General features: G+C 41.5%; 1 protein-coding gene across 1 annotated transcript in view; it reads right to left on the bottom strand.

Moving 5' to 3' along the window:
* CLSTN2 (calsyntenin 2) overlaps positions 1 to 23,207 on the bottom strand; it is a 653,573-nt gene that overhangs the window by 387,236 nt on the left and 243,130 nt on the right. Inside the window, exon 2 of the mRNA XM_036851859.1 lies at positions 11,068 to 11,190. Within this exon, the coding sequence (XP_036707754.1) occupies positions 11,068 to 11,190 (123 nt within the window). The remainder of the gene's footprint in view (positions 1 to 11,067; positions 11,191 to 23,207) is intronic.

Raw genomic sequence — 23,207 nt, 5'->3', positions numbered from 1 at the left:
TCAGGAAACCAGGACTACTCAGGAACTGAGGCCACAGTTCCCATCAGGGACCACTTAAGACTCTGTTCCCTCTGGTCACATCTGTTTCTCCCTGGGACCAGCTGCCTCCTCTCAGTCTGCTGACCAAGCCCTTATACTGTGATTTGCATGTGTCACAGAAGTTTTATCTGCAACCCTCACCCTCCAGTGTGGCCCCTCAGTACTCAGACAGGAAGCCAACTGGCCTACATGGTCTTTTCTATCCAGGTAGCAGGTCACAGGCTGGAACTAGCCAACTCATCAGCTATCTAGAGTCAGATGTCCACCCCAGGTCCAATCACAGTCAGGCAAGGGGGCTGGGTCATGTGGCCTGGAATTTGGCCACCAGGGGAAGTGAGTGTGAAAGTACCATAAACATGCTGGCATCACACTTGTCAATAAGGCCATAGATTGGGAGTCCTTTATGCTCGGATGTCTTTGAGCTTGGAGCTGGAAGGGTGCCTGTGCCTTTTGAATTGTTTCCCCAGCAAAAGCAAAGGCTTTGTTTTTGTTTTGTGTGTTTCCTGATTTGTTATATAAGGAGCTCCAGACTTTGGACTTCAGTTGGGCCCATTGTCTTTGGCTGAGCTGGACAGAGTCAGGGACACTGACACAGAGATGAATGAAGCTAAGAGTGTCCTCAGGGACTGAGGCCAGGAACTTGACCTCAGGGGCACCGTGCTCACTCCCACTGAGTCCACCAGGCATGGGATGAAGCAGAACCGAATGATGGCAAAACCGAACAGTGGTTAACGGGGAGCAGTAGAAAACAGTGCACTGGGGAGCCCTCTTGCAGAACAGAATCACCCTCAAAATGGGGGAACCTGGCAACATTTTTCTGGCAGGAATATCAGGACTGCTACAGGCAAGTCCAGAGATTGCTGTGTGGCTCCCATTTTCCTCCCTTTTGAATCAGAATTTATTGTGTTTTTCCTTTCCCAGGAGGGTGTGTAGGGGAAGATAAATTATCTTTTTAGTTCACAGTTCTCTGGATCAAGAGGAGTTGCATCCAGATCTGATGAGGATCACAAAATCTTGGCTTCAAGCTAGATGCCATGACTGGATACCACTTTTGGGAGTCCCAGGATGCAGTGAGCATATTTTGCCTGAAGAGGGATGTGAATAATTGTGGCCTAAGAGTAGTGATAGAATGACTGCACTGATGACCCTAACTTGTCACCTCTCTGTGCCCTTTGGTAGTTTGCTACTACTCTGGGCTTGGCCATGTGACTTGTTTAGCTAGTGGGACAGTAACAAATTGTCCCAAGTAGCTGCTTGCAAAAGTCCTTGCACATTTCTGTGCTTTTAAGCTTCTCTGCAATCAGCACAGGAATATATATGCTCTGGCTAGCCTGCTGACATGCCTAAGATTACATGCAGGAGAATGGTGTCATCCCAGGCAAGGCCACTCTAGACCAGCCAGCCTACAGCCTGCCCACCAGCTGTCTGCAGACACCCGAATGAGCCCAGCTGGCATCAGCTGAGTCTGACTCAGATTAGCACAGCTGCCCAATCAATAGGTAGACTCATGAGAAAGAATGAATGGCTCTTGTTCAATGATCCTAAGTTTTGCAGTGGTTGTTGGACAGCAACACTTAACTGAGATGTCAACTTTATCATTTGGAATGACAACTTCTTTACTACTATGTTCTGAGCAAATTATACAATCTGACTTAACTTCAGTCTCTCCTTCTATAAAATAGGGATAATGAGAATGCCTATTTCAGAGGATTGTTGTAAAAAGTAAATGATGTAGTGTGTGTAAAATACCTACTACAGTGCCTGATATGTACTATGGGCTCAATAAATGTTAGTTAATTTTCAGTGCTGTGTGCAAGTTGTTTCCTGTACAAGGATGTATGATCAAGGGGACAACTTAGGGGTTAAAATCCACCTCTTTCTCCACTTACTAAGTAACGTACTCTGGTGCAGGACAGTGTCTGTCTGAAAGGAGGGGCAGCTGTTTCTAATTGGCACAGTTACCATATGGGCTGGCAACAGTCCTGCTATTACTATTAATTTTATTGTTCACTTTTCATCTTGTTTTAGTATACTGTCATTAACTCAGAATCCCAGGAGACTTGAAATTCCTACATTCAAGGGCATCTCTCAAGCTCTCTCTCAGGGCCAGCACTCAAGTTTTCCAACCTGGGACTCCACATCCCTCCTGCTGGGGTAATTAATTTGCTCCAGTTTATCAGGACCTTCTCAGTTTTGGCAGTGAAAGTCCCACAACCTAGGAAACTCTCAGTCCCAGGCAAACCTCCCTCCTTGAATGTCCCTTACTCTTCATCCTTATTGATGGAGAACAGCCCACAGTATCCACTGGTTCTCCCTTAAGCATTAGTTTTACCTGGAGCATGACTTCACCTTCACTAGAATCTTCTCATCGAGAAGGTCAGGGTCACTGGTGAATAGCTTTCTACCTCCAGTCAGCCCCTGTTGTGGGGATTTACCTGGGACCCTCGCCCTCTTCTTCCTCCTTGACTGACCACCCCTTGCTCCCAAGCTCCTTCCCCTGCACTCTGGCTCTAGTCCCTCCTCCAGCCATCCCTTGTGACCATGTGTGACCACACTCACGGGGTCTCCAGCTGCTGCCAAAGAACCCAGTCCAACAGGCTCCTGTGGAGAGGTCTGGGATACCAGGATTAAGCATAGAATGTGATGGAGGAGAAGTGAGCAGTAGAATCTTTATGATGAGATGGGCCATCCAAAACTTACCAAGGCTGCAATGCCACATGGCCTGAGAGAAGTTAAAACCAACAACAACAAAAGGCCACGTGGCAGGGGATACACAGACAGACACTTTCAGCAACACTGAGAGCCACTTTCGGGTGGACCAAGAAAGAGGATAATTAACAAGAAGAAAAAAGTGGAAGGATTTGTTATAGCCAAGAGAAAAAACTCAGGGCAAAGACCCCAAACTCATGGGCAGCAGAGAACCAGGGAAGCTCCTTATCCTCCCTTTGGCAGAGCAGCTCCACCCTATAAAGTGTGGCAGCAGGAGTGTTGTGTCCTCATCTCAGTGAGGCTAGGGCTTTGTGCTCCAAGCTCCTGGTGCCCAAGCATGACTTGATGTCTCCTGTCTACCCCCACGGGAGCTGAGATCTGCCTCCTGAGCTGCTTGGTCCTCAGCAGACAGGAGGGAGATATAAAATGTGTGAAAGGGGAAAATTGGAGTGAATGCAGTGCCCGTGAAGGGATAACCAAGAACGGACCCCCATTATGCCCCCAACCCCACATCCATCACTGTCAAGGCTGGCAGCTGCCAAGCGGGCAGAAGAAAGAGAACCAAGGAATAGAGACGACCAACATTTCAATTCCAGAGTGATGGAAACATCAGGCCTTTCTTTCTCCCAGCCTGCCTCGCAAGCCCCTCCAGCACCAGCAGAATCAGGACCATAGGTGCAGTCCAATAAGCCTTGCTGCTTCTAGGGACTACAAATGGACCTTTTCCTTGTCACCCCCTTCCCCGTCCCCCCAGTGATCACAAGCATCGACCTGAAGCCTGCAGAGATGGGGACAGGGGACTCTGCCACAGGCTGCAGACAGGGGTGGGAGTCCCCTCCAGTCCTTACTTCCCAGTCTAATCTGAACCCCACCATCTGCTCGAAAATTGGGCAATCACAGATCACATCAGCAGAAACATTCGACAACACAATCTCAATCTGCCACTGAAAATAGGACACATCTGTTTATTTTTATTTTTTTTTTTTACTTACTGTCTATGAACTAAACCATAAACATAAAATCCTGACTCCTATGTTTATATAAGAAAGGTATTTTAAGCAAAGTTGCCCACGGCAGTGTAATTATTTTTAAATGGGAAAATTTTGTAAACAACTCATATATACAAAACATAGTAGCATGATTAAGTAAACTATGATACAGTTATATGATATATAATTATGCCTACATTTAAGTAGTATTTCTGAATCTGTTTCAGTCTGCTTGGAAAATGTTCTGTGCAAAGAAAAAAAAAAAGACTCTGAACCACACATACTATGATCCAAATTAATAAGAGCTATGTATCTAGACGTGAATGAAAACAGTATGGCAGGGTTTTAGGAGTATGGGTATACTGTTTTATTCTTTATTCTTTTTAGTAATTTTCACATGTATTTGAATGAATAGATGCTGGTTCCTGTTTATGCTAGATTCCAACTCTGGGAGGTCCAAGGCAGTAGCCCACATTGTAGATTCCAGAGCTAACTCTAAACCTGATTCTCTGCAGGGCCTGTTATGCACTGACCTCTGGCTGAGGCCAAGTGAATGCTCAGAGAGCAGGGTGGGACACCACCCTCTGGCCCTCAGGAATGACCCCCGCGGCAACCAACTTGGAACGCAAAGGCGCATCCGTGGTGAGGCTGACACAGACCGCCCCTCTGCTGCCAGGACCACAGCTCAGAGAGCCGTGGGGCAGGACAGACTGAAGTTGGCTGTGTCCAGTGCCGGTGATCCTGAGGTTGCTGGATGGGGCAGTGAGGCCTGGATGGGGCCATTGCCTGGTATCCACGTGGTACTCAGCCAAAGACCTCTTTCATGATTTTTTGCCACTGCCATAAACTACGTAAATACTTATTTACTTACATTTTTCTTTAAATTGGGGTTTTAAAAACTTCGTTGAATTTATTTAAAAAGAAAACTGAAAAGCCAGCAATAGGTGCCTCAAATAGAGCGTAATCTAAATAAAATACAACAGAATGTTATTAAAATTCGAGCACAGTGCTATTGCCTACGGAGTGCTATTGGGATAGTGCTTGCTCTATCTTTGTCAAAAAGAGAGATTAGCAAGTGTTTGAGAGGTGCTGAAGACATCTTGAGCCTCCCAAATTGCACCTCTCTCCTTGACATAATCAGAAAGATTAAAAAAAGAAGTTAAAAGGGAATGGATTAGCATGGGGCTCAACTTTCTTTGACACTGTGTCCGGGTACCATGGAAATCTTCTACTGCCAGTGACATATGCCTCAAACACTGGACAACTGGCAGAGGGGAAAGAAGGCAGGACTTGGAGTCTGAGGGTCTGGAACTGAGTGACAGGGCTGGTCTGTCCTTAGCTTGGTAACCTGAAACAGTTGCTTAATTTCTCTAAGTCTCAATGTCCTTACTTGCAAAACTGAATCATAACAGCTGACCTACTTTTTCCACAGGGTTGGTATGAGGCTTGGATGTAATTTTGTGTGTGCAGGAGCTGGCACACATGTGTGTGTGTGTGTGTGTGTGTGTGTGTGTGTGTGTTTATAATAAAAGGGCACATGGTCTGTGGTAATCTAAAAGTATATCTTGCAACTAATAGGTTACTCCACAGGGATAAATGATAGGTAGAATGTAAGGGGACGTTCATTTTCAACTAACATTTACAGAGTTCTGCACAATTCACAGACGACTTTACCCTGCATTAGTTAACTGGTTGTCCCCAGACTGCCACATAACCAAACAATCCAGGCAACGTAGCTTAGTGGTGCAAATGGGTGACGGCATCAAGCCTTCAGAACAAACTCCAAGCTTACTTTTCTTCTTTCCTTAACATCATCATCACAGATTTTAATCACACCATTGTAATCAACCTAAAATGAATAAAACATGGCTATTGATGATAATGAGAATTATTATTACTCTGACTACTCTCATTACTACCATTGCTAGGCTTATCAGAACCATGATACACTGGACATCGCCTGGCTGCCAGCGCTCTTGGGACTTTGCATTATTATCTCATTTAATCCATGTATTAACCCAGGAATAGGTACTGCGTTTACCTACATTTTAAATATAAGGAAACTGCCCCTCAGAGGAGTTCAGTACCTTATCTAAGACCATATCGCTGGTCAAAGGCAGAGCCTAACTGTGAAACCATGTGTGTCTGGTCAGAACCTGGAACTGTTCACAACCAGGATTCCTTTTTCGCTATAAGACACCATCGCTGTACAAACCCCCAGGGAGGGTCTCTGCCATTGGGCAGCTTTGGGGCCCAAAGCACAAACAAGGGCCCTGGGTGGGTCCAAAGACAAGGAGGCAGATAGATGGGCAGATGCTGGGCAGAACAAGGAGGACCCATGGAGACAACCACGGAGGAAAAAGCACCTTCCGCTACAACCAGCTAATCAAACCAGGCCAAACCATGTCCCAGGCAATTTTCTGGGCAGCCTTCAGAGAGTCACCCAGGCTGGGAAGCCAGCCAATTATGCCTTATCATTCTCTGTAGCCCCGTCCTCCCAAAAGACAAGTCCAGACTGGCCCAGTGTAGACAAATGAGCAGTTCTATTACCTCTGAAAGGCAATCTAATTCCCTTTAAATTTAAAAGTTTCCACGGTTTCCTAACAGGCCTCAGTGGGGCTCATGTAGAAATTAATAATTTCACGGTGTGCCCAGCTTGCTTTCATTACCATTTTTTTGCCATGCAGTGGACAGAATTTGCATTATGACTCAAGGATTTTTCTGTATGTGATTCTCTAAGATCATGTCCACTGAGCTCAGACACCGGGCTGAGAACTGAGTCAGGTCTCATGGACTTGACTGAGGTCTGAGGGAGGTTTCACTGACTGAGAGAGAGCGTCTCTGCTCATCAGCTGTGGCAGGAATCAAACGGAAATATCACAGGGAAAGGGAATTCACAGCAAGGATGAAAGTCCTGGGCTCCAATCCCAGCCCCACGGCTAGCCTGCTCTGGGACACTGAGCAACTTTCTTGGGCTCCCTGTGAGTTAGTGATCTCCTCTATGAAAGAAGAGAGAAGGATCATGAAAAGTAAACTCAAATTTACAAAACTTCTACTATATCTTGAATCTTTGCAACATGCATCCTAGACATTCTTTAAATTTAATCAACACAGCAACCCTGGGAAGCTTATATATTTATTCCACAGATGGAAAGAGTGAGACTACGGTAATTGGTGAATCCATATTATTGCCATGAAACCACACCATTAGAATGAGCCATACAGGGTCAGGGAATGAGAGACGTGTGTGAATGTGACCGCAAATGCACACAACTTCTCTGGAAAGCATTTTAACAGGTTTTAGAACTTTAAAATCTTTGACCAATTAATTCCAATTCTGAAATCCATCCAAATTATAGAATCAGAAATGTAGACACATACTGTAATAAAAAAGACTTGAAATAGACAAATTGCCCGTCATCTCACACCAGTCTGAATGGCCATCATCAAAAAGTCTACAAATGATAAATGCTGGAGCGGGTGTGGAGAAAAGGGAACACTTGTGCACTGTTGATGGGAATGTAAATTGGTACAACCACTATGGAGAACAGTATGGAGGTTCCTCAAAAAATTAAAAACCGAACAACCATAGGATCCAGCAATCTCACTTCTGGATATATACCCAAAGGAAATGAAATCAGGGTCTTGAAGAGATTATCTGCCTCCCCATGTCCATTGCAGCATTAGTCACAATAGCCAAGATATGGAAACTACCTGTCTGTCAATGGGTGAATGAATAAAGGAGATGTATACAGACATTATTCAGCCATAATAATGGCTGAGAAATCTCAAATTTCTCATTATGAAAAAGAAGGAAATCCTGCCATTTGTGACAATATGGATGGACCTTGAGGGCAGCATGCTACGTGAAATGTCAGACAGAGAATGATAAATACTGTATGATATCACTTATGTGTGGACAGTGAAAAAGCTGAACTCATAGAAACAGAGAGCAGAATGGTGGTTACCAGGGGTTGTGGTGGAGAAATGTGGAGATATCAGTCAAAGGGTACAAACTTCAAGTCATGAGTTTGGGAGATCTAATGTTCAGCATGGTTATTAGAGTTAATAATATTATATCATATACTTGAAAATTGCTAAGAAAGTAGACCTTAAATATTGTCACCACAAAAAGAAGTGGTAATTACGTGAGGAGATGGAGGTGTTAGGTAACACTATGCAGTGGTAATCATTTTGCAACATATAAGTGTATCAAGTCAACACGTTGTATGCCTTAAACTTACACAATGCTGTATGTCAATTATATCTCAATAAAGCTGGAAAAAAATAAAAGAACAGTAAACTATAGAATATTCATTGAGTTGGAAATCATGCAGCCATTTAATGAGATGCAGAAGAGTATTTAATAAAATGGTGTATATTCATTAGTAGGAAAATAAGTTATAATATTGAATATAAAGTGTATCACTATTTTTGGATTAAAACAGAGTAGCAAAACGACTGGAAAGAAATACACTAAAATGTTAACAGAGACTCTCTCTGGGGGTAAGAAGATTTCACATTTCCTACAATAAACACATTGTCATAATCAGGAGATATATAATAAAAGCTATTTTATATCCCTGAATTTTGTATTTATCCACAAAATTCAATCATGATTTTTATTTAAATGAGTGATATTTTAGGTAGGAAATTTTTCTTAAAAAGTTTTTAAAGAGGGAAAATCTCAAGAGAAACAAGACAGAGCAAAAGTGATACAGATGGAACCATCCCCTCATGAGTTTGTAGCTCATCTCACTGGCTAAGCTGGAAATAAAGACCACTGGGATGAGGGTGGAAAAACTGACACACAATACCAGAGCAGTTGATAAGGGGGGGGGGACCAAAAGCTGCAGTTGATTTCAAGAAGTGATGGAGCTGGCAGATATGAATTTTTCTATTTTATGAGAATGATAGGGATCTGAAATAAATCTTCAGTATTTTATTTTTAAGATAAATGTTTTAAATATTTTAAGATAAATGTTCTTTGCAGCATGGATGGCTGGTTAGTGTCTGTGTCCTATCTCAGAGCCAATCATAAATAACGCTGAGAAAAATAGCTTTGACCATTCTAAAAAGCACCTTTACTTTTTACTCTTAAGAACTTGGAAGATTATATATTGATGCATTAAGCTAGATTTTTTTTTTTAAAAACGCAGCTGTAAACATCAGGCGGAGTGTAGAGATTGTCTTCACATGGAAATAACTGCTCAGGGCTTCGCTTAGAAGCAAACCTTAGTTTCAAGAGGTGTCAGAACACCCGTGGTCACGTCTGATGGTCAGAATACAACTTCAAGTTTAAAAGTATTTGATGAATTTAGCATTGAAGGAAATCCTTTGGTCAATCTTCAGGTGAAATGATTAACTGTCCTTCAGGTCGACAACCAAGGAAGGTAAGTGTTTATAATCCAAACTTTCAAATAGCAGATTTGCTTGAATTTTTTTTTCCATTTTAGTCTTTACATTAGAGTTTATAAGTTTACTGTAGAACAGCTTGTTCAACGACCTCAGTTTCCTAGTACACTATTGGATGAGAACAGGGCTATACTGAGGCAGACACAACGAATAATCAGACACATCCCTCATCTTTTAAAGTGTTAGCCTCACTACCTTACAGTGACTTAAAACCATCTGTTTACTTCCTATTTAATATGTCATTAGTTTTTTCTCTTATATCTTAAAGAGGGGTCACGCACTTGAATGGAAAGATGAATAAAGGACCTGCACATGCTCAGTCTAATGAGGGAAGCCACAACACAGCTCTGTATTTCAGATCTAATTCATCAAGATAAACCAGAATCCTGCAGTTTTATGCAAACTTTCCCAACTTCTAAATGCTGTCGCTATTTCATTTTTTTAAGTGCACAGTGCATGCCAGTCCAAACATTCCCATGACCCAAACATTTTTGCTAGTGTTTGTTTTAAAATCTCATTTCCAGGAGGTTGGTGAGAATTGATGATTAACCTCAGTATAGTTATGTTCAAGAAGGGGATGAGTTGGAATATTCCCAGGCTGGTAAAGAAGGTCCTCATCTACTGTGGAAAAGACAGCATGGGATTTACACTGCCAAGTGGCCTTTGGTTGACCTGGGACCTCTGAGGATGGCTGGAAGACGTATGGAAATGTCCCAACTCTAAACACCATGGAAGTCACAGTTAGGTACCCTTGGTGGTTATCGTTCTACATAAAATAAAGATTAAGCCTTCTTCTGAGAGTCTAGAGTATCTCTCCCATGCTCTGCGAGAATGCTTATGGATTTGTCTTCACATAAGGCTGAATTTCCCCATTTAACTCACCCCCTCACTCCTTACTTTATAATGTTCCGTAATGAAAAAAAGGACTTCACAGAGCTTATCTCTTAGAAGTGTGAAAGAGCCAATTTTTTTCTGCCCAAGTAGCTCATAATGTAACAGACAAACTGTCATAAAAACTAGACTTCATCATGGTAAAAACCTCAGCCTGGCACCCATCTATCATAAAGCAATCTTCCAGAAATCTTGAAAACCTTCATTAAAATTCCTGTCTTTCTCCTGACAGTTATAAAATGTTAACAATATCACTCATGATGTAGGCATCTTCAGAAATTCTTTGTCCAACCCCTCCCCGCCCCGCCCCGCCCCGCCATCACCCATCCCCTTTTTTTTGCCAAAATCTATGGAAACATGAGACACAGCCATCTTCTTTCACACACCCCTCCTGGGACCTGGCCCTTGCAGGAGGTTAGAGGAGGAAGCAGTGGTCATCTTGATGACAATGAGAAGGCTCTCTAGCCACAAGCTGCAAGGGCAAAATGACACTGCCTCCAGATTCCTCCTCTAAAGGCCACACCCATTTTGAAGCTCAAGGGCACAAGCTTGTCCTACCCTTAGCAAATAACTCCAGATCCTTTTTTCTTTCCTTTTTCTCTTGTCAATCTACCAAGTTACAAGTCTTCACCTGTTCATGATATGTGGGTAGTGGGGACAGTGGGTTACACATCTTCTCGTGTCGATGAGAAGATACAGAATTTTCCCTCTTTCCAGAGGGAAAATTTCCCCACAGGCCTTGCTGGCCCAGCTTTTCCAGAGGCCACTTCAGCAATATACCATTTCTCAGAAGAAGAACATATAAGGGTCTTGCATTGGAGGCAACACCAAGGAGAAAAACCATAAGGAGATACAGAATCCACACCAGGAATCAGAAGAAGCATACAGCTTTGAAAGCACAAGCTGATCTGTGAGAGCCACAGGTGGTGACAAGAGCAATAAAGCCCAAGCCTGGGTTTCGTGGAGGTTTCCCAACTTGTCTCCCAAATGAGCAGAGTCTAACCATGCTAAGCTATCATCTCACCTGCAAAAGGAACCGGTGCATCTTTATCCAGGGCGACAAGTGGTGGGTCCAAAATGACTGTGTCATTGTTCTCTGTTATGACCCCATGATACGAAGTCTCAATCCATGGCTTGTGCTTGTTCACTGGAAAACAGTGGAAAAAATAAAACAAAAAGATTGACTTTTAAAATCATTATTTGAATCCATAATAATATTATGAATATTGCCCAAATCCCATTATTTCTATTTCTAGATGCCCAGTATAGATATTTTAAAAAATTAATCAAAAGCTTTAATTCTTAAATGCTACTATCTATTCAGAGATGTTTCAGAGTTAAAGTCCGTTATTAATCAACAAACTAGCAGATTACAACTGCATGTGGGGATTTCTGACCTCAATCTTATCCAATCCATCATTAGGAGCTGTTACTGAATCTTATATACATGTATATGGATAAGTACCAACAAATGTGTAAATATACAACAAACATTTGAATATTTTCTGATCCATTAAAGACTGAGTCTATCTAAATGGTCTAAATTATATAGCATTTTAAGTTGCTCTTCAATAATTTGATCAGCTGAATGATATACTGTATAATGTACAATTAATACACTTAAAATACGTATCAAATATATATTACTGGTTGAGGTGTCTCCCCCAAAAGATGGACTGGAGTCCTAACCTCCAGTACCTTGCAATGTGATTTATTTGAAGATAGGGTCTTTATAGAGGTAATCAAGTTAAAATGAGGTTATTAGGGTGGGCCCTAATCCAAAATGACTGGTGTCCTTATAAAAAGGGGAAATTTGGCCACAGAGACAGACATGCACACAGGGAGAACGCCACGTGAAGAGTGAAGTTGTGTTGTCACAAGCCAAGGAACTACCAAAATCTACAAGAGAGACCTTCAGAGCAAACATGGTCCTGCTGACAATTTGATTTCAGACTTCTGGCCTCCAGAACTGTGAGACAATAAATTCCTGCTGTTCTAAGACATCCAGTTTGTGGTACTTTGTTATTAGCAAATGAATACAAGATAACTTAAAGTCAACCAGCACTAAGACTTGTACCAGGATTGGTGTAATAGTCCTATGTGAAAATCTCATCTGGTGAATATCTTATTTCTGCTAATTCCAGCCCCTTGATTTGTCTCTGGCCCAGCTCTCCTATGAGAATAGCTGCAATGGCTTCTTGACTTGTCTTCCAGTAAGAAGTCTTGTCCCATTCCAATCCATCCTCCAGACTGACATTAAGAGTGACCTTTCTAAACTGTTAATCTAATTCTTCAACTGGGAGCTCCTTGGTTTGTCCTTTTATTCCTCCACAGGAATCTGGGTGCAGAGTAGCTGCTTTAGAAATGAAATGACAGATTAGAGGGAGCCCTAGAATAATCAAAGCTGTCCTAATGCTAATCCTCACACCTTGCTTCACAGTTTAAGAGATGTTGTCATATATGTAATGCTCCCCCCAGCAACCTGAGAGGTAGGTGTGATCATTATGAAAATGACAAAGAAACTACTTTCACAAGGTGTGACTTTCCCAAGATGGCCACAGGGTTAATAACTAACAATGGTGAAAACCCAAAACTCTTTCCTACATAATGATATCCAAAAAGTGCCCCCCACACACACTCATATCATAATATATGTAATACACATTACACTATATAACCCACATTATAATATATATTATACACACAATACATATTACATATTGTTTCAATAGCCATGGCAAAGCAAAAGCTTATACATAGATTTGAGAACAGGTCTGTGGCAGTGGCTCTGTCCCCTTCCCACTCCATCATGCTTTAAAAGGTCAGTTAAGAGCTGTTCCAGGATTGGTGGTAGGCTCAACCTGGGCCACTGTTTTGCCCTTTGTCACCCATTCCACAGCAACCGTGAACTAACCGAGGGGCAGTTCAGCGGGGCATGGACACATGCGTTGCTATTCTCAGGTGTTGGCCTCGGAGACCTATTTCTGATGATTGAATCATGCCCAGGGTAGAGAACCGCTTGCCTAGAACAGGTCTTAATGGGGCAGCAGGCTCATCTATGCTCACTTATTGGCATTCAAACTAGTGCTTCATTATGGCCCCTAGAAGAATTACAGCCACTCTGGGCTGTCCCCACGCTCCTTTGCTCTTTTATTAGCCATCAACACAAATGCAATGTAAATAATTTGCAACTGTTGGGAAAAATAATTATCTTTTTTTCCTTTAATTAAACCTAGGGGCCTATTCATTAGAAATGTGTACAGAAGATATACCAGGAGCTTACCCAGTGTTGCAGACTCACGTGCCACTTAGCTCAGTGGCAGACAACGGAATCTAGAGTCATGGTTGCTGGGTTGTGGCCCTGGTTTAGCCACATCAGGGCTAATTCAGTGCAAGTCAGTTGGCCACGCAGCATCTCAACTCCCTCAGCTGTAAAATGGGGAAGCTGACACCGCCCACAGGGTTGTCATGTCATTCAGATGTCCTCGGCTGGCCACATAGCCCCTGCTCTTTCATTACCCCCCTGCTCTCTGGGCAGTGAAAGTGTCGCAGGAAAGGTGCTCTGCAGACCCTGAAGTTAAGAAGTCGAGATTTCTGCATCATTAGTGGGGATTCTCCTCTCTATCACTACTATAGTTAGTTGAGTACCTACCACATATTAGGCATTTTACATTCATTCATTAATCCTCACAACAAACCCTCTAGATGAGACTTCATATCTCATTGTGCAGGTGAGGAACTGAGTCTCAGAGGGGTTTAAATATTCCCTTTTTGGAAAATAAAAAGGTTCATATTCTTAAAATTTCTTCATTTCTCTCCCACTTTCTAACTTCTTTCAGATCTATCTCAACTTTTGCTTTGTCAAGGTTGATAAACATTTGCACTTTGATGAGTAACCCCAATGAAATCTTCTTTGCTTTGTGTATAGATCAAATCCTCACGGTTGCAAACCAATAACTTAAATTTACATTATTTTGACTATGAGGATACCATTCATGGCTGAGCCAAGTATCGTGCAAGGATTACTTTTCCTTCTTAGTGGTCCAACCGTCATTCCAAGAACACCATTCCTTGTATAGAGACCAGTTGGATTCTTGATTTATTCATTCCATCAAATGGCTGAATCATCCTCCATTTTAACTTGCATTATATTTGGAACCAGCATCCTTCATTTTTTTTTAACTTTTTATTTTATATTGGAGTATAGTTGATTAACAATGTTGTGTTAGTTTCAGGTGTACAGCAAAGTGATTTAGTTATACATATACCTGTATCCATTCTTTTTCAAATTATTTTCCCATTTAGGTTGTTTCATAGTAATACTGAGCAGAGTTCCATGTGCTATATAATAGGTCCTGGTTGGTTATCCATTTTAAATATAGCAGTGTATACGTGTCAATCCCAAACTACCTGACTATCTCTCCCCCCCCCCATCCCACCCTTCTGCTCTGGTAACCATAAGTTCGTTCTCTAAGTCTGTGAGTCTGTCTCTGTTTTGTTAATAAGTTCATTGTATCATTTTTTTTTAGATTCTGCATATAAGCAATATCATATTGTTTATTTTTTATTTTCTGAACTTAATGATTGTCTTGATTGTCTTTTTATTTCTGTTGAGTAATGAAACACAGAACTACATCCCCACATCCCAACAATATTATAGCTTTTTAATCTTTCTATCTATTATTCATTCCTCATTTGTAAAATGGAAACACTTTCTTCATAGGAATATTGTAAAAACTGCATGATCATTTAGGCAAATCTAGTACTCCTGACATGACTAAGCATTCAAATACTCTGAAGTCCCCCTAGCTCATCTTATGCTTCTGAATGGTTGAAGTATAACCTTACATTCTCAGAGGTATTTAGCCCAGCCTCATTCATTCAACAAATATCTATGGAGTACTTAAAATGTGCAAAAACAGTCTAAACATCGGCGGTAAAATGGGGGAAAATGTCCCTGAAAAAAGCATTTGACAAAATTCAACATTCATTCATAATTAAATCTATCAGCAAATGAGGAATAGAGGGAAATTCTTTACTCAGATAAAGAGCTTTTACAAAAATCTATAGCTAACATCATACTTAATGATTAAAGAGTGAATATTTTCCCATTCAAGTTGGAAATGAAAAAGTAAAATTGTCTTTATTTTCAGAGAACATGATCATCAATGAAGCAAAAGCTACAGAATCTACAAAAGTACTACTAGAGCTAATAAATGAGTTTAGGAAAGTCACAGGACAGAAAGTCAATCTATAAAAATCAATTGTGGGCTTCCCTGGTGGCGCAGTGGTTGAGAATCTGCCTGCTAATGCAGGGGACACGGGTTCGCGCCCTGGTCTGGGAAGATCCCACATGCCGCGGAGCAACTGGGCCCGTGAGCCACAATTACTGAGCCTGCGCGTCTGGAGCCTGTGCTCCGCAGCAAGAGAGGCCACGATAGTGAGAGGCCCGCGCACCGCGATGAAGAGTGGCCCCCGCTTGCCGCAACTAGAGAAAGCCCTAGCACAGAAACGAAGACCCAACATAGCAATCAATCAATCAATCAATCAATCAATCAATCAATAAAAAAATAAATAAATCTTTAAAAAAAAAATCAATTGTATTTCTATGTATTAGAAATAAACAATTGGAAATTTAAATTTAAAAATATTAATATAATAGCATCAAAAATTGAAACATTTAGGAATAACTTTCACAAAACACATGCAAGATCTGTAAATTCTCTAAGATATTGCTGAGAGAATTTAATGAAGACCTGGAGAGGTCTTAGTAGAGAGATAGACAGTGTTCATGATTTGGTAGACTCGACATAGTTAAGATGTAAATTTTCCCCTAACTGATCTATAAGTGTCAATGCAACCCAAGTCAAAATAATAGCAGAATTTTTAAAATGGTTAAGCTAATTCTAAAATTTATATGAAAATGAGAAAGACCTGATATAGCCAAAACAATTTTGAAAAAGAAGAGCAAAGTTGGAGGACTTCCACTACTTGATTTTAAGACTTATTATAAAGCTACTCTAATCAAGACAGTGTGATACTAACATAAAGATAGACATACAGGTCAATAGAAAGAATGAAGGGTACAGAAATAGACACACATACATATGGTTAATTTCTGACAAAGGTTCCAAGATAATTCAGTGGGGGAGAAGATAGTCCTTTCATTAAATGTTGCTTTGGAACTTCAATCCCACTGCACGTCATACACAAAAATTGTCTCTAAATAGATCATGATCTTAAATGTAGGAGTAAAAATTACAAAACCTTTAAAAGTAAGCATAGGAAAAAAACCCTGAGTGTCTTTGGTTTAGGTGAAGACTTATTAGAAGGGACAAAAACAAGCATGAATCATAAGAGATAAAATTGTTTCATCAAACTTTATAAAAATTATAAATTTCTATTCTTGGAAAACAATTTAAAGAAAATATTTTAAAGTTACAGACTATGAGAAAATATTAACTAAGCATATCTCATAAAGGACTTGAATTCAAAATTTATAAAGAACTCTTACAACACAAAAATAAGACAAATAATCTGTTTTTTTTTAAAAAAGGCAAAAATTTGAACACACTTGTCACCAGAGTAAATATATGAACAGCAAATAAGAACAAGAAAAGATGTTCAACATTAATAGTTATCAAAAATGTGTAAATTAAAGCCACTATGGGATATCACCATGTCATTACTAGAATGGTTAAAATAAGACTGACAATACCAAGTTCTGATGAAGATGTGAAGCAACTGAAATTCATCCATTGCTGGTAAGAATGTAAAATAATATAGTCACTTCGGAAACAGTTTAGCAATTTCTTATAACATGGCTCAGCAATTCCATTCCTAGGATTTATCCAAGAGAAATGAAAAAATAAACTACACAAAAACCCTTGTAGGTAAATGTTCATAGACTATACAGAATAGTGCCAAAGTGGAAACTAAAGTGGCCATCAACTAGTGAATGGATAAACAAATTGCAGTATATCCATATAATGAACACCTACTCCACACTGAAAAGAAATCAACTGATTCATACAACAAAATGGATGAATCTCCAAAGTATTTCACTGGTGAAATGAAAGAAGTCAGACACAAAAGACTACATGTTCATATAACATTCTGGAAAATGCCAAAGTATAAGGATAGATAACAGATCAGTAATTGCTAGAGTCTGCTTGCAAAGGGGCACAAGGGAACTTTCTGGGTTGAAGGACCATTCTGTATCTTGATTGTGGTGATAGTCACACCTCTATGTGTCTTTGTTGAAACTTATCAATTTGCACATTTAAAAAGAGTGAATTGTATTGTGCGTAAATTATACTTCAATAAATATGGGACAAAAACAAAGTCCTTATCCTCAAGAGACTCTCAGACTAGAAAGGGATCCACGAAACCAGTATAGCAAGAGGTAAGTAAGAAGAGGAAAAGCAGAGTGCTATGGAAAAAGAGAGGAGAAGCACTCACCCCACCATGGTAATCCAGAATTACCTCCTGGAGAAAGTAGATTCTAAGACATGAGCAGTAAGAATTAAGCAGGGATACAAGATATGGAGGGTTCCAGGCAGAGGAACATTGCATGGGCAAGGGCCCGATGGTAAAAGCACCCTGCTACACCATGGGGGGAATGTAAATAGTTATATTTGGTTGGAGACCATAGTTTGAGGGGCAAGGCCAGCCAAGAGGCTGGACTGATGGATATCATCTACATCACCCAAAGCTTATTGGCTTGCACAGAATCGTCCAGGAACCATTTCCAAACTCTGGCTTCAAGAGACACTGGAGAACCATCTCCTTTCCAGAAAGAAGCAATAGGTATTGATGCTGGTGGCTCGGCTGTAATTTCCTATTTAATCTCTTCCCTTCCCTGGCAAACGTTTTGCCTTTTTGTTCCAGTAGACCGAGGCCAGTCAACACACGCTTTGCTCCATTTGGTTGTAACTTCAGAACTGACTTTTCATCAGTTCTTCACGAGATAATGTCCCTGTTTACTATACAACTCCTCTCGAGGCTGAACTCTGTCATATCATGCCCCCTTAGGAACTGCTTCTTGCCTCTGTCTTGTCTCCTTTCCATGATGTTTCAGCATCTGGAAAATGCCTGTGTCTTTGCACTCATATAGAGGAAATGCCAGTGTGATATTTCTGCTCCATTTATATAGAGAAATTAGGTCTTGCCCCTCAGTGCACCTTTAACTAGAACACAGACGCATCCGCAGAACATGCCTTGGCTCTCGTCTCTCTGCTTCCACTCAATGCACCACTGAAAAACTGCATTAACACTCAATCCAAGCAGCAGGGCCAAGTGGCTGATGATTCACCCTTTGAGTCTTTCTACCTAGATCCTGCAGTTGACCCTCTGGCCATTGCTAGCTCCTCAGTCCTCAGAATTCTCCCTGGGTAAAACTGAATTGTGCATAAAAACATACCATACTGATTGCAAAATGCTCCAGTGAGGTTAACTACATTCTAGGAAACAGGTCACTCTAGTGACTGTCAGGCTGTTCTTTTGCCTGTCATGCCCAGTTTCTCCTTCTGACTCCATCCCCTGGTAGAATTGCCTAGACCAGGGGGCATCCGTGGGTGGAGTAGGCTGGGTCAATTGGTTGGATCTTTAAACTTTCATTTAAGAGGCCGAGAAACTATAATGTATTTGGCGATGGGCACTTGAGGTGAAAATTCATAAGGAGTTGGGGCTGGCGTTCATGCAGTGATCACCCAACCCAACATTTAGACGGAGATGGAAAGCTATTAAAATCCAAGAAAGCTAATCGGTCAGGAGACAGAGGATTTGGGAGCCGACATACAGAGAGAAGAGAAGAACCCCAAGCAGCTGCAGGAGACATAGAGGCTGGTCCCGCTTCCTGTTCTCCAGTCCTGGCCCTGCTCACCTTTCACTGACTTGCCAGCCTGCCGTGGCTTGTCTGAGGCTCCCAAGTGAAGCCTTTCAAATAATTCTTCCACCAACCATCATTTTGTAAATTTGTACTAGTTTGAGTGGGTGTCTGTTCTTGCAATAAAATGACTCCTAACTACAATAATTGTCACAGCATTTCAAAAAGTATTTTTATTCCTTGCTTCAGAGTGAGGGTGGGATGGGATCTGTGTCTAGGTGGAGGTAAGCCTGCCTAAGGGCAAATCTGGTCCTGACTTCCCTGCCTAGGATCCATCAGAAGCTCTCCTGCTCTCCAACCACAAGATCAGGGAAGCCACCCAAAGACCCTCGCTCCCTCCGTGACCCATGCTTTTGCCCTCATTGTGCTGTCTACCCCTCTCCTCACACTCCTTTCTCCTGGCTCCTGCCTGTTCCTCCTGCCAGATGCAGCTCCAGCACCCCCTCCTCCAGTGGTCCTCCTCTGCACACCTTGTCACCCTGCACTGCCTGCTATTAGGCTATATGTCCGCCACATTGCCATTAGCTGGTCCCTTGCCCCTCCTTCCCCCTCTTCAAGGAGAGGAAGCATCCTAGTCACAATGATGTCCACAGGTCCTGACACAGTGCCCGGAACCTTGATAAATGAGGTGAGCACATCTTTGCCTTCCCAGCACCTCCTGAAGCAATTAGCAGCACTTTGGTTCCAATGAGCAGGTATTCCGATGTTACCCAAATAGAAGGAGGGTGTGCCTCACAAAACATAGGGTGACATTTGCCATCACTTAATTAGAGGCACTATATATCTCTTGCTAGAGGTACCAATTAGAGAGTTTTAAATGCAAATCCCATGTGTGTGACTCACATATGCAAAGATTCACAGAGGATGAGGGTTACATTATACTGTGTTAATTGGGTTGAAAAAGCGTTTGAAGAAAAGATGGCTGATGGGTGCTTTCAGTGAGGGTGGACCAGTGCTTTCCTTGCCTTCCTTCCTCCTTTCCTTCTATCCATCTATCCATACATGTATCCACCTTTCCTATTTTTTTCTTCCCTTCCATCTGTCATTTTCCATCCATAAATACTCAATTGTTTAGAGTGTGGGTTCTCTCAAAGTCATTAACTAAATTGCCCCAGCCTGGGGATGACCCATATACCATTATCCCATTGGGTACTGGCACTTGGGCAAGGAGAAAGGCTAGCAAGAACTGTGCACTGGGGAATTGTGTAACCTCACAAAAGTGTGATTTTTCAGTTGTCCCTGCACAAGCCATCCAGATAAAGCCAATTGCCCAAAGCTTGCCCTAAGACAGACCCTGAGATTAGGTAGGTGTAAGTGGTACTGGCCTTAATGTCATAGTTCTGACACTATGTAACCAACAGGGTATTTTAGTCAAGCATCAATCTTCCCAGACCTCTGCTCACTCTCCTTTATAAAATGGAGGTAATATCAACCCCGCAGGGTTATTGGGAGGAAGATAAAATGAGACACTAAGTCAGAGCTGACTCAGTGGTGATCAGCACCTTAAATGTCTCCAGTAAAGGCCCTTTGATTCTGAATCTCAACACCCACAGCCTTGGTGAGGACCCCCATGGTACCCAGCCTGCCCCAGATAGACATGCCCAAGTTACCCAATAAATCTACTGGTGGGCGGGGAAGATTAGATTAAGACTGTAAAGAAGATTGGGAGCCATTCAGGAAAAAATCTTTTAGAATAGGAAGAGGGGGGAAAAAGACTGTGATGGTTTAATGTTCCCATTCAATTACTAGAGCCAACACACTTTTCCACACAAAATGTCTTACCTACTGAACAACATTATTGGACTGAAGTGTGCACTATATTGTTATACCTATAATTCCCCAAGATTGTTATTACTTCAATATCTCATCCATCACTGCATTTTAAACATCTCTAACTCCTAAAACCAGCCCGTAATTTACTTTGGAATTGATGCTACTAAATGTAATTGTCTACAACTCTTTCTGTAATCCATTGTTCAATCACAACCACTACGTAACTAATCAGGAGCGGCCACTCCAGAGGGCCTACTATGTGCGATCTCATTAAATCTTCCCCATCGCCCCTGTGGGAGTGTTGCGTGGGCTCCATTTCATAGATGAGGTTATGGAGGCTCAGGGAGCTTAAGGAAATCATACAAGGTCATGGTCCCTAATGGAAGGACTGAGGTTCCCACTCCACTGGGTCATTCCTCCCCCAACCAGAGGTCAATGCAGCAGCACATATTTGTTTCCATCCCCTGTGGGTCGAGCCTTGGACCAAGTGCTCTGAGGGGGCACAGAAGAGCCAAGACTGAACAGACCGGAGAACAGGCAGAGTTCTCCAGAGAAACAGAACCAATGGGAGACAGAGATTGAGATAGATAGAGATAGATAGAGCTAGAGCTAGAGCTAGAGCTAGAGCTAGAAATAGATAGAGATAGAGATAGGATATATATATATATAGAGAGAGAGAGATAGAGAGAGAAAGAGAGAGAGAGAGATACACATACATATATAGATACATATGTATGTGTGTGTATAAATATATATAAAGGAATTGGCCTACACAATTGCGGGGGCTGGCAGATCTAAAATTCATGGGGCAGGCCTGCAGGCTGGAAGCTCAGGCAGGAGTTAATGCTTCAGTCTTGAAGCAGAATTTCTTCTTTTCTGGGAAAACTCCATTTTTGCTCTTAAAACCTTTCAACTGATTGGATGAGGCCCACCCACATTATTGAGGATCATCTCCTTTACTTAAAACAACTGCCTGTAGATGTTAACCACATGTCCAAAATGCCTTCACAGCAACACCTGGATGGGTGTTTCATTGAATAACTAGATACTATAACCTAGCCAAGTGGACACATAAAACTAAACATCACACTCACTGAAGAATCTTTTAAAATGTTATATTCAAAATGAGTGAGAAGACTGGATGTGACAGTGCAACTGCCTTTTAACCTCAGACAGAAACACCAAATTCTTGTTTCTTTACAAGCAAACTAATAAATAAAACCTTTGTGGCTTTTGTTATCAACTTTGTTCTAGAAGGTAGCAAATGTGAGATACATTTTTATTGCAAATTCCATTTCATGCCTTAGATCCCAAGGTGTTCAGAAAAATGAATGGCAATTATCTGGTTTACAGTATATTCACTGCAAAATGCTCACCTGTTTCTCAGTGCTTCAGAAAGAAAGTACTGGCAGGTCAATTTCACTTCTTATTTATGTGGATTGTTATCTGCATTTCTCCAGCTCTGGCTCCTTCCTGGGAAGTTGTGGGATATCAGAGGTAGAGGATAGGCTAGAAAAGCCTGCCCTCTACCACCACCAAACACACAAAATCATCATAAAGCTGAAAGCCAAATGCCCTAGGTCACCCTCATAATCAACCCTAATCAGGGTATCAGACAAGGTGGTTCCATTTGCATTCAAGTTGAATTATCTGCACTCCCATCTGCTCAGCTCAGCTCAGCTCCACACCACTGACTCAGGAAAGCATCCTCTGACCCCCACTTCCTCTCCACCCCTAAAGACACCCTGCAGACTGAATTAGCTCTTTCCTTGTCCCACCATAGCCCCCTGCCTATACTTAGCACATCAAGGACTAAACCGGGCTGTAAACATCCTTTTGTGTCTTTCCACTACCAGATGGTGGGTAAAGATGCTGGGTCTTTCATGCCTGTATCTCTAACCCTAGCACAACAGTTCTCAAAGTACAGCCCAGGAACCCTGAGGGGTCCCTGAGACCCTTTGAGGGGTTCAAAAGGTGAAAACTATTTTCATGAAAGTACTAAGGTTGTATTTGCTGTCTTTGTCCTCATTTTCTCTGGAGTTTTCCAGAGGCTGTATAAGAGGTATCACAACAGAATCCAGAAACAGTTATGAGGATTCAGCTGTCTTCTAATCAGCCAGGCATTTGCAAAAATGTAAAACAAGGGCACTCTCCTCATTATTTTAAGATTTTGGATAATATAGTTATTTTTAATAAAAAGGGCTATATTTTTGTCAATATATGATAGGTTTTAAAATTATTTTTAACTGAATTAATAAAGCTATATATATATCACATTTTATTAGCTCTAATTACTAATGAAATAAAGAGCAATAGGTAAAATCCACAAAAACCAAAGCCTGGGGTTTGTTAATGATACTTAAGAATGTTAAAATGTTCTGAGACCAAAACGTTTGCTGTATAACCTGGCAAAGGACTTAAAACATAGTACATACTACTCACATAGGAATAAAGAGAAAAGGTGTGAGCAGAGGAACAGGGGAGAGAGAACAAAGAGACAGAGT

The sequence above is a fragment of the Balaenoptera musculus genome, chromosome 4, assembly GCF_009873245.2.
Source record: "Balaenoptera musculus isolate JJ_BM4_2016_0621 chromosome 4, mBalMus1.pri.v3, whole genome shotgun sequence".
In the NCBI taxonomy this organism is placed as follows: domain Eukaryota; kingdom Metazoa; phylum Chordata; class Mammalia; order Artiodactyla; family Balaenopteridae; genus Balaenoptera; species Balaenoptera musculus.
Note: the sequence above shows the minus strand (reverse complement) of the source record. Positions and strands in the feature narration are given on the sequence as shown.